At 28.7% G+C, this 12,858-nt stretch overlaps 2 protein-coding genes across 2 annotated transcripts; both read right to left on the minus strand.

Annotated features, from left to right (window-relative positions):
- Nucleotides 1-1,706: 1,706 nt before the first annotated feature.
- On the minus strand, nucleotides 1,707-4,501 carry LOC114181380 (peroxidase 12-like). The gene is made up of 3 exons (XM_028067820.2): nucleotides 4,230-4,501; nucleotides 3,817-4,002; nucleotides 1,707-2,475 (listed from the first exon to the last, which is right to left on the minus strand). The coding sequence occupies exons 1-3, from the start codon at nucleotides 4,464-4,466 to the stop codon at nucleotides 1,879-1,881; spliced, it is 1,020 nt and encodes a 339-aa protein (XP_027923621.1). The 5' UTR covers nucleotides 4,467-4,501; the 3' UTR covers nucleotides 1,707-1,878.
- Nucleotides 4,502-5,437: 936 nt separating this feature from the next.
- On the minus strand, nucleotides 5,438-7,829 carry LOC114180365 (peroxidase 12-like). Its single transcript, XM_028066668.2, has 3 exons — nucleotides 7,575-7,829; nucleotides 6,642-6,827; nucleotides 5,438-6,080 (listed from the first exon to the last, which is right to left on the minus strand). The coding sequence occupies exons 1-3, from the start codon at nucleotides 7,827-7,829 to the stop codon at nucleotides 5,478-5,480; spliced, it is 1,044 nt and encodes a 347-aa protein (XP_027922469.1). The 3' UTR covers nucleotides 5,438-5,477.
- Between the last annotated feature and the right edge of the window lie 5,029 nt (nucleotides 7,830-12,858).

Consider the following 12,858-nt stretch of genomic DNA (forward strand, 5'->3'; position numbering starts at 1 on the left):
TTTTTGCATTTCTCTTCCCCCACGCAATGGAACAAAGATGGTGGCTTTCGTAGGGAGTGTGGAGATTTTCCAAGGAAGAAGACCAACATTGTGGATTTTACATGGAGGAAAATATGGATTTCGTAGGCACGGTAGAGTTTGGAAGAATTCCAACACCATTCTCAATGGTCTGTGAATGGTTTTTTTTTTTCAAAACTGCTTTTGGCCATTTCCATTCACTTTCACGGCTTAAAAAAGTTAACATTAATTAACTTCTCTTTCCTTCACGTGACACACTCTCTTTTGCAAGTAAAAATAAATAAAAATTACTTTCCACGTCAGGAAATAACATAATTATCAAATTTCGGTAGTTATTGAATCATTATCCTAAAAATAATCACTCAAAAAAGATAACTTAATTCACCGTCACTTTCATTGAAGTGAAAATTTCATAAAAAATAAATTATGCAAAATTCATAACATAACATATTTCATAGCTTATCATTACATTCAATGACACAAATTCACCATCAAATTTATAGCATTTTAACTAAATCCTACATTAAGATATATAGTTAACCAACTTTACACTATAAAACACTGGTTAATTTGAAATGCTTACTCCAAACTCATCATTCAACTCTAGTTAAATCTTTATCTAATTTTCAAAACTAATTTGAAGCAAGTCTAAGTAATAAATCCTCTTAAAAATATCTACTCTGAGAAAAGAAAGGACATAGAAAGAGCTTCGGTCAAGATAATATAGTGGTTAAAAGAAATAGAAATGAGGAGAAAGTCCTAGACGTGTTAACGATACGAAGAAATAAGGTGGATTTAAAGGGATTTAGAAGAGAAGGTAGAAGAGATTGAAATTGAAGATAAAACCATCATTTGAAGAAACAACATTCAGTGAAAGCCTATTTGAGGATTTGAGCTGAAAATGGTTTCTAGCAGATTGTCCTAGGCAAGTGCAAGAAAACCATAGTGGTGAATGTGAGTTTTTTACTCTCTTTTTTCAATTACAGGCATGATGTTGCACTGTTCCTTAACTACATTGAAATATATGTTGAAAAGCTTTTTCGATTATTAAAATGCCTTTGATGGTATTTTAGTGTTTTCCATTTTTCATTAAGTTTGATTGCTATATTTGTCTTAATTATAACAATATAGTTGCTGCATTATGCAAATGAAATTGTGTATTTACGCTTTCAAGAATAAATAAATTTTAATTTTGACCATCAAAAACGTTAGAATTGAAATAAAGATGGAATGCTATATGTTATTGAATTGAAGGTTTAAAGAGAAAATTAAAATAGACCAGGATTTAGTACAAGAGAAAATTTGTATTACCTAGCTATCATGATTTAGGAAAATAATTGCATTTTAATTGGTCGATAGAAATATAGTCAAAAACTATTTATGTAACAAATTTTTAATAAAATCATTAATTTCTTATCACATTAAATGATTTAATTGACTCAAAATAATTACATTTTAACCTATTAAAAGTACATTAATGCAGGAAAATTTGTTTACACCGATTAATAAAGATGTTCTATACCAATTTTGGAATCTGTAACAAAACATGGGTGTAAATATTGAATTTTCTTAACAGAAAGTTTAAAGTTTCTATCATGATTATGGTTTTAACCAACAAAGTGTTATTTTTCTTAAATAAGCATCACTTTCAATGAGTTCATACTCATTATTCTCATTACACCAGTGAGTTAGACACCAAGTATGCTCTTTATTCTCTTAACACCAGTCATACATTAAACACAAAAACAACAATCTGCAAAACAGGACATCCATTTCCTTAAAAACACCAGTTAAAAAGTTAACAAAAGACAACGTCACAGAACATGAACTACATGCACAGATCACAAACTACAGTTCCACTCAAAACTGATAAACAAATTGCAGCACCTCTTCCAACACAGACTTCTTGCTATTCACGACGTTGCATTTGGCACGAATCTCACCCTGGTTTCCGGTCAGCACATCCAACTGACTCAGCCTCACAGCAGCATCCACAAACTTCTCAAAGAAAAGGGTTTGGTTAACAGCGAAAGCATTCACCAACCCTTTTGTCCTCTTATCACTCAACAGGTCCTGGTCGGAGGTGAACACTCCCTGACGGTTCATCAAATCGAGGTAGTATTTGTTATCAAACACTGTGGGAGTTCTGATGTCCAAGTTGGCTGTGTTGCCGGAATCTGCATTTGGGCACGTGGATTGGAGTTGCTTCGCTAGGGTTTTGTCCATGTTGGGGTCCAGAGGGGAGAGCCTGTTGAAGAAGGTGCTGCAGTGTGCACGCCCAAAGGTGTGCGCGCCTGATAAGGCCACCACGTCGGTGGCGTCGAAGCTTTTGGCGGCGAAAGCGTCGAGCGTCGCGCCGGTGGTGTTGAAGGGTTTGGGGAGGTTACTTGTTCCTGATGTGCTGAAGCTTACACCGTCTCGTCTTCCCAGTGGCACTGCATAATCAGGGCCTCCTGTCTGTTAACAATTAACTAAGTCATGACTTCAAAATAGAAAAATTTAATCCGTTTTTCTTTTATACTTCTAAAAAAACTCATATTTCTTGTTAATTTTGTTTTGAATTTTTTTTTGAAAAATACTTACAAATTTTATTATGAAAAAAAAAATTATAAGAAATTGTTGCCAATTGTTTTTGCAAAATATTTTGTATAAAACTCTTTTCGTAACAAATTTTGTAAGAAATACTTACGAATTTTATAATTTTATAAGAAATAATTACTCATGAAGGAATTATCTGTCAATTAAGATTCTTAAAAAAAATAGTAGAAAAAAGTATTTTCTTGCAAATTTTTTTAACAAATTTGCAAGAAAATTCTCATGTAATATAAAAAATTTTAGTAGTGTTACCCACTCTTAACCCACCACTCCAATCACTTTTCAATTATTTATTTTGATTTTTTAGTAGTATAATATAATGATCTAAAGACAGTTAGAATGATGGATTAAAGTGTGTTTTTTTTTTTTGGTTTATATACGGATAGATTAGGGCTAGGCAATGATAACAACTCCATCATTATCTTCATTTCTTAAAGTCGTGTTGAATTGTTGGACATAATTACTTCTAAATAAAAGTGTGAATTGAATTAAATAATTAATCCCACTTGTACTCTTGAGAAAAATAATATTGCTCTAGTGTTAGAGGGAACATTTCTTTAGACCAAGAATGGATAAGTAGAAGTAGGAAAGATGAGAATGGGAAAGAGTGAAATGATGAAAGGATGAAAATGAATAATAAGTAAAACCACTAACACTTTTTTTAGTAAAATAATAGTGCTTTATTGTTAAAGCTGGAGAGGGAAAATAATATTGATTTAGAGGAATCTTTCTTAGCTAATCACCTTTTGAGAATTTAACCGATGGTTTACACTAATGAATACAACACTGATATTTTGATACTATTATTTTTTTATTATTATTTGACATTATTTAATATATATTTTTTTTAAATTATAAAAGTTAATTTTTTTAAAACTATTTTATCTTTATATAAGTTATCAAATGGTGTCAAACAAAATTTTTTCTAATTCCAATAAATATGGACAATGGTTATGACTCTCATTTTTTTACTTCCACTTTTTATTTTTTGATGTGACTTAGTTTGAGTTATTGATCAATGTATTAGTATCTTTTTTTATGAAAGAATCAATAATCAACATTAAGCCATGTCATAAAATAAATAATAAGAGTAAAAAATTGAAAATAAAAAAATGAAAGTGAAGGTATAATTTTGGGATAAATATATATAAGGAGAGAGAAAAGAATAAAATAGAATAGAAGTGAGAGGGTTGTCGAAATTACAAGAGAAACAGCATCACGTGCTGCCAAGACAGTGATATCTGCGCAAGAAACGATTCTTCCACACTCCTTATGAAGAAGAGCTCTGAGGTCATCAATGGTGTCCAAAGCCTCACTTCTTATTCCTCCGTTTGCTGGTTGGTCTCTTTCACCCGGGCTTCCATCTAGCAGCACCGACCCATCACATCCCTACACATTCAAAATCCATTGCAAAATTTTTGTTTTATTAAACCAACTTTGATGGTCTTCGTTCATGAAAATGGTTAAGGTGCTCTTTTTTGAGTGTTGTTGGAACCTTTTTTCACAAGGATCAAGGCATGCCTTACGTCGGAAACAATTCTCACAAAGATACTATGGAATTGTATATAGCTAATAGCATTTTTATGGCAATTTATTGGGTTATTGCAGTTAATTACCTGAACAAAGCAATCATGGAAGAAAATGCGGAGTAAGGCAGGAGCTTGGCCATTGTCGTTCTTGAAGACCTTCTTGAGATGGTTTCTGACAATGGTTTCAAGTTTGGGACAGGTTTTGGAATAGAAAGAATATGAGAGTCCCTTTACTGGTGAGGGTTTGGCTTGTGTTTGGGAGACATGTAGTGCAGTGAAGAGAATGGAAGAAATGAAGAAGAAAGAGTGCAAAGAAGTAGCCATCTTTGTTTACCTAAGTTAGTGTGATTTCAGAGTTCCTACCAAGGGTCACCATTTATAGAAGGAGGGTGGCTATGGGGTCATGCCCCCACATGTTTTCTTTCCTAATAAAGTAGACAAATTTTAGGAGAAATTTCTACAAAATCTGAACAAGAACATGTAAATATGTACCCATAAAAGATCATAATAATAATACTTATGAAAACTACTATACTAAGAGATAATAAATGTAAGAATCACTGCTATTCTTTTCATAATTTTATTGAAATTCACATATAAAAATTTGTAAAAAGAGGGAATTTGTGAAGTCTTGTAAAATATAATATTTTTTTAACAATAAGTGTAGAATAATTTACTATTTTGTTTTTTTATAAGAGGGGCATGAAGTTTACTAGTCGTAATTAGTAATTTTAAATTTGAATTCTTGAATTGATAACCATGTAAGATTAAAATAAAAAAAACTTTATGTATAATAGTTGTATTAAATGGAGTGGTCCAGCTGTTCTCATAATAGACACCTTCATAGCTTTTGGCCAAAAGCTCCTCTCATGGTTGGTGGAAGATGGCTCCTTTCTACAACTTAGAAATTTAGAAATACACTAGGAGTAGTTATTTTTATATTTCTTTAGTTTAAGGATTTCAATAAAATTATTTAATTCATACCATTCCCGATAAATTTAAAGCTTTCTAACAACTTGGGTGTTCTCGGTGTTTTTTGTGCCCTAAACATTATGAAGTATAATTGGATTTGAATTTATTCATAAAATTCTTTTCAATAATGAATATAAGTTAGTCTCTTTCGGACTTTCTTTGTAAATACTTATCTTATGAGAGAAAAATAAAAATAATAATAAACAAACTAAAATTATTTTTGTATCCATAAAGTGTAAGTTGAGTAATTTTTCATTACATTCATATACGTTAAATAAGAAACAATAAAAGTTTCACCTAAGAAACATTCATAAAGAAGCAAACAACAACACTATAACAACAACCTGCGGAACCAAAATAAAATCAATTGGGTAATTGTACAATCTCATCCACAAATGACTTCACCACAGATCTCTCATCATTTACGACATTACATTTCGCACGAATCTCACCTTGATTTCGAGTCAACACACCCAATTGGCTCATCTTTACAAAAGCATGAGCGAATTTTTGGAAGAACAAGGTTTGATCTAGCGCAAAGGCTTCTACCAACCCTTTTGTCCTATTGTCTGTGAACAAGTGTTGGTCGGAAGTGAACAAACCTTGGTGGTTGATCAAGTTAATGTAGTAATTGTTATCGAAGAGTTGGGGGGTTGTGAAGTCCAAAGGAAAAGTGTTACGTGAGTATGTGGTAGGGCAAGTAGAGTTGAGGAGTTTGGCTAAGGTTTTGTCCATGGTAGGGTCTTGGGGAGAAACCCTGTTGTAGAATGTGTGACAGTGGGCACGACCAATGGTGTGTGCACCTGATAAGGCAACCACATCGGTAACATCCAAGTTTTTGGATTCGAATGTTTTGAGTGTGACATCGGTGGTGTTGTAGGGTAATGGAAGATTCTTTGCTTCTTCAATGCTGAAGTTTAGACTGTCTCTTCTTCCAAGTGGCACGTTGAAATAGGGGCCTCCAGACTGTAAAAAACTCAAACATGTTTGTATGAATTCTTCTATAAAGAGTTAAGCTAAGATTTAGGGTAATTCTAAATATCTTATAAGGTAAGCATTTTTTTTATCTAGGTTAAATATATTTTTGTCCCTTAACTTTTAGTAAATTTTGGAATTAGTCTATTTTGAAACTTTAAACCAATTTAGTCATTCATCTTTCGAAATACATGAATTTAGTCCTTTTAATCAAATTTTGTTAAGTTTATTTGACATTTTAAGCGCGTTTTATAATAGTATTTAACTTAATATTAAAGCAAAAATGTGTTAAACACTATAAACAATTCAAATATAATCGTGAAATACGTACAAAATATCAAACAAATTTAACAAAATTTGATTAAAATGATTAAATTCACGTATTTCGAAAGATGAAGGATTAAATTAGTCCGAAGTTTTAAAATGGACTAATTCCAAAATTCACCGAAAGTGAAGAGACCAAAAATATATTTAACCCTTTTTATTTTTTATGTTGGAAAAGAAAAAGGTATAAAAGAAGTAAGTAAATAATAATAGGGATGATGAGATTACAAGAAAAACAGCATCACGAGCTGCCAAGACAGTGATATCTGCACATGAAACGATCCTTCCACACTCCTTATGGACAATCTCTCTTAGTTCATCAATGGTCTTCACAGCCTTAGAGCTTATGCCTCTGTTCAGTGGTTCATCCCTTTCACCTGGATTACCATCCAGTAACAAAGATCCATCACATCCCTACAAATACCAACACATTTTAATCACTCTCTATAAAAAAAGGTTTCAAATTTAGTTCTTTTGTCAAACATGTTCAAAGTTACGATATGGTGTTATCATTGAATCTGGTGTCATAAGTTTTTATTGTCACATACAAACACAGAAGAAATATGATTAGGGATGACACACAAGTATGCAAAGTCTAAACCTTAAACTTTATATGCATCACGTTAGCACTCTTAATATATATGATCATATTAATTTAATGATGTTTATCTTATACAGCATGATAAATTTATAGTTAAATATGTTTTTGGTCTCTTAACTTTAACTGAATTTTGGAGTTAGTCTATTTCGAAACTTTGATCTAATTTAGTCATTCATCTTTTGAAATATGTGAATTTAATCTTTTTAAACAAATTTTATTAAGTTTATTTGACATTTCAAATGCATTTCATAATAGTATTTACTTAACATTAAAGCAAAATTGTGTCAAATAGTATCAACAACTTAAATACAATCCTGAAATGCATACGAATCATCAAATAAACCTAACAAAATTTGATTAAAAATACTAAATCCATATATTTCGAAAGATGTAAGACTAAATTGGTCCAAAGTTTCGAAATAGACTAATTTCAAAATTCATTAAAAGTTAAAGGACGAAAAACATATTTAACCCAAAAATTTATTAAAATAATAAAACTTTTAAATAATTTAAAATTTAAGAACCTAAACCTTAAACTCTAAACGCAAAATTAAAGGTACCTGAACAAAACAATCGTGGAAGAAAATGACTAGTAGGGCCGGAGCTTGCCAATGAGTTTGTTGGAAGACCTTTGTGAGATGGTTTGTGACAATGGTTTGAAGGTTGGGACAGGTTTGTGAATAGAAGGAATATGATAGTCCATTCACCGCTGGGGGATTGGCTTCTGCCTCGGAGGAAATCATGTAGGAAGTAAACAGAATGGAAGAAAACAAGAAAAAGGAATTTAAAGAAGTGCAAGAACTGGACTTAGCCATTATTCTTTGTTTGTCTTGAGAGATTACGTCTAAATTATTTATAGAAGGAGGAACACACATGACTTCATAATTGTAAAAATCAATAAATACATATATTAATAATAAAAAATAAAACAGTAATTGGGTTTTTTATCATCCAGTGATTAAGTTTATAAAGAAAATTTTTCTTATAATGATTTTTATTTGATGAACATGACACAATAACAAAGTTTATATTTATATAAATTTATAAAACCAAAATAAAATTCGTTTCTTGACAAATAGGTAATTTTCATACTTTCTCTATTTATTAAGAAAGAAAGAAAAATCATAAAATTAAAAAAAAAAAAAAAAAAACTTTGGGTAGTCATTATCTACTTCAATGTCGTCAATATTGAAAAACAACTTTTCATGGAAAAAAATGAGGATACAGTTTATTCGAAAATTGATAAGCTTTTATATTTTTTTTATTGGAATTGGTTTTGACATTGATTGCAATGCCTTTTATTATTTCCTTTTCTTGAAGAAAAAAAAAAAGTGTTCATAAGGGTTCCTTGAGATCACGAGAAGCCAAAGTGAGTCTGCATAACACAAATGGCCAAAATTTCTTGTAAGCAAATTGGAAGTATTGAGAAGAAAATAAAATCATTCTTTAGTTAAGAAAAAAAGAAATATAGAACGGAGCAACATAGTGAAAAGGAAATTCGAGAAATTTAAGGTCTTTTTAATTTTTCCTTTTGTAAGAAAAAAAATTTCATTAATAAACATATAAAAAAATTCATTTCTTTTATTATATAAATTGAAAATAAATTGTACACGTGTACAAAGAAATCACACCCGGAACTAAAATTCTATTCGTAAAATAAGTTAGTCTGTGGGTAGATATGTTTCGTAAACATATGAAAAAATCCAAGTACCGTGACAAACAAAATAGAAAAATTATTTTTTTACGACTAATTTTTTTTTATAATTTTCTTACAACTTAAGACGATATTTTTTAAGTGATTTTCTATTTTTTTTATTTTTTTATTTTTTCCAATATTATTTTTCTATTTTTTATATTATTTTCTATATTTTTTTAAAAAAAATTTATAAAAAAATTGTCACATGTCGAGTCTGTCTGTCTCGTTGCAAAGACAGTATAACGTGACGTGTTACTATTGGGATAAGAATCATGTGAAAAATATCAATTTATTCCTTGTTTTTTTTTTATTTTATCTCAATTTAATTTTATTTTTTTTGAGTGAAGCAATTTCATTTCTCCCCAAATTAAGACTAAATTTAACATTTATAACATATTATAATGATATTTTTAATAAGATTAAGTTTATTTAAATTTATATTTTACATTAAACTTTATTTAGATTTTGTTTCAAATATTTATACATTAATGATTTTTATACAAATGTTATAGTTGGTTTAAAAATAACAACTTCATAAATTCAAATATAAGATTAAGTTTATTTAAATTTATATTTTACATTAAATTTTATTTAGATTTTGTTTCAAATATTTATACATTAATGATTTTTATACAAATGCTATAGTTGGTTTAAAAATAACAACTTCATAAATTCAAATATAAAATTTTTAAACATTTTATAACAATTTAAAATAAATATATTTATTTAAAATTTAAAAAAATTAAATAAAGTCCAATGTAAAATATAAATTTAAATAAACTTAATCTTGTTAAAAATAATAATTTAATCAAAAATATCATTAGAACATTTATATAAAAGTTAAATTTGGTGTTAATTTGAAGAGGGATAAAATTGCTCCAGCTTAAAAACAATTAGACCGAATTGAGACAAAATAACAAATATTGGACTCCTCATTTGACATGTGATATTTTTATTTATTTAAAATAAAAATTAAAAAAAGTTGAAATAAAAATTAAAAAAAAAAAACAAAAGATATGGAGTTAATGCATGACACATCAGTTAACATCGTTTGTACTATACTAATGGAAATAACCAAATTACAACACATTTTTAAAATTGAGAACCAAATTGAGACTAAAAGTATATATAATAACCTAATTGAGATTTTTGAACAAATACAAGGATCATCGAAGATTTAAGCCAAATTTTTATTCAACTTAAGCTTTTATCTATTACGTCATTTTAATATTAATTCTATTAAAAAATACACAAAATGATTTAAGGCTTGAACATTAACATTGATAGTATTTCAAAAACTCTAGTTCTCTTTCTCATATTTGACTTAAGAGATTTTTTTTGTATACAGAACATTGAATAAAGTAGCTATTGTGAATCCTTTATGAGAACCTTCAACTCAAGATTTCATCTCTAAGCTTAGGTTGAACATTATGATAGATGGTATGATTTATCAAGTTTAGGTCGGAGTGATTTTACCTAAATTTAAAGCAAGAGACCGTATAAGGCAGATAACCTTTATAGAGTTTACATAAGGTGTGTCATTATGGTTGTTGTGTAGAGTAGTTTTAATGCATCTTTTAAGGAATCGTTGATGTAGATGTAAACTTTAAAAAATATTCTTGGTAGATGTTAGATGAAAATATTTTCTACAACATAACAACAAGTATATAGAATATTTCGTGAAGTATAACATTAACTTAAGACTATGTATGTATCATCTAAATAAGACTTCACTTATGAAATGAAACAAAGACTATAATGTGTTATTGCATCTGTTAGACGAAATACTTGCCTTTTATGAAACCTGTTTGAAAAACTTATATCTTAGGATCATAACATATTCATTATTATATTTTGTTCTTAAACAATACTTAATCAAAGTATCAAGGACCTACTGGAATTTACTCTAACAAACATTAGAACACATCTAATGAAGAATTCTAGAGTAATACATATACACATAATGTTATGGATTTTCTTTAATATAGCTAATAGCAAATATAATTTGTAGAAGGAATCTCAAATGAATCCCATAAGTAGCAACTATAGGTATATAACTCAAGATTAACTACAAAATTCTCAATGAAAATACTATATATTAGAGTTAGTATACAATTCCCAATTTTTTCACTTTCCTCTTGTAAGTTGTATTAGTTGCTACCATCATTAAATCTCTCATCAAACTTCAACCACCAAATTTCTTCAAGTTGTTGTACAAATGTCAAAGACAAAAAAATGCCCATTGTTTTGATAAGTTTCCATTAATTCATAAAATAAAAACCCTTTTATTACTTTCTACACAGCCAATTTCATCAAATAGTTATAATGACCTAAACCATGATCAAGCATCTTTTTTCCATACCCACTATGGCAAATGCAATTGGTAAATTTTTATCACTTGGATTTCTCTCAACGGCAATTAGAAATTCACCTCCATATTTTGACACCAAATAAAATGACAATTATCTATTTCTATAAAAGGTCTATAGGTCTATTGAAATATTTTTTTTCATCTATCTAAGTATACATAAAATATGTAAATGGCAAATTTATAGTACGTTTAGTTAATTTGTTTCCAGGACATTAATCTTCGTTACAACTATCCAATTCTTCTAAGTTAGATTAAGGTTCCTCTATGTAAGGTCCTCAAATTTAAGAACATCAAAAGATCCACTTCCACACCAGTCTCATCCGTTACACTTTTGGATTGTATCTCTTATCTTCAATTGGATTACCTCAACCTAGATACTTATTGGACATCTTTAGCCATTTTCATGAAGGGGGGCTTCTTCCTACACCTCCAAAGACTTCTACTACACCCCTAAAAATTTCCAAATTCCAATAATATCCCTCTAAACCTTTCACTGTTCGACGGTAAAAAAAGTTAAAAAAGATTCTTTGTTCTTAACTCACGGCTGTCATAAATCCGTCCTCCAGTTTCTCTTCACTAAAAGTTACCTTTAATCTCACACCCCTAAATTGAAAGCAAAGCTTCTGCTAGGGGAGACCCTTTGCATCCAAACTCACACCAGTCGCTGCACTAAAGATCTGCAAGGAAAGGTTCTTTCTTTTTCCAAGAGTAGTAAGCATTATTCTTCTATTTATGATTATTGTTTGAATATACTTGTATTTATGATTATTGTTTGAATATACTTGGAGATGTAGATGAATATGCTTATTGTTTCAACATGGAAAAAATATATCGTGTAACATCATTTATAGCATCGTTCGTGCAAGTTAAAAACGGATTTGGATAGAATGGGTTTCGAAACCTGGTAAAATATTTATCCGGTTTTCTAAACCCAGTAAAAACTTGAACTTTCGTAACCCATGGTGCACCAGCATTTGAAATCCGGTAAGTGATTAAACAGAATTCAAACTCCGTTTTATTTGTGGACCGGCATTAGAAGCCCGTTTAGTTTTCTACCGGCATTCGAAGCCCGGTTTAATTTTCTACCGGCAATCAAAGCTCGGTTAAGAAATTCAAAATCAGCATCTTTTTAATCGGCATTGGTAATCCGTTGATGATTTAAATTTTCGTATTTTTTTATTCATTTGTTTATAAGTTTTAATTTCTATTCTTTTATAATTTATGTATTAATTATTTAATTTTAGATTATTTATATTTTATATAAGTACACTAAATAAAATTTAATTATTTTAAATTTTGTAGTTATTTTTACTTTGTAATTTTTAATTAATAATGATAAATTTTTATTTAAAATATTTTACTTTATAATATTTAGATTAATAATATTTAATTATTTTCGAATAATTTTGACTTATTTATTATTTGTTACCTCTTAATGTTCTTATTTATTTATATAATTTTATTTATAAGATTTAATTTCAAATTTTTATATTATATATTAATTATTTAATTTTAATTCTATATTAAATAAAATTATATACCGGCAATAGAAATCTGGTATGTTAGCTATTTTTTTTATTTAAAATTGATATTTGTATACCGGCATTTCAATTCCGTTAGTTTTTTTTTTAATTTATTTTACATATAAAATTTAATCTAATTTAATTTCACATTTGTATTATTAAGTTACTGTTTTATTGTTTTTAGAATATATTTTATTAATTTTTCTTATTTTTTTAATTCTGAACTTGAGTTTTTATGTATTTATTCTTATTAT

This window comes from Vigna unguiculata, chromosome 4 (genome assembly GCF_037176805.1).
Source record: "Vigna unguiculata cultivar grain cowpea cultivar isolate G323 ecotype 2 chromosome 4, ASM3717680v1, whole genome shotgun sequence".
NCBI classification, from domain to species: domain Eukaryota; kingdom Viridiplantae; phylum Streptophyta; class Magnoliopsida; order Fabales; family Fabaceae; genus Vigna; species Vigna unguiculata.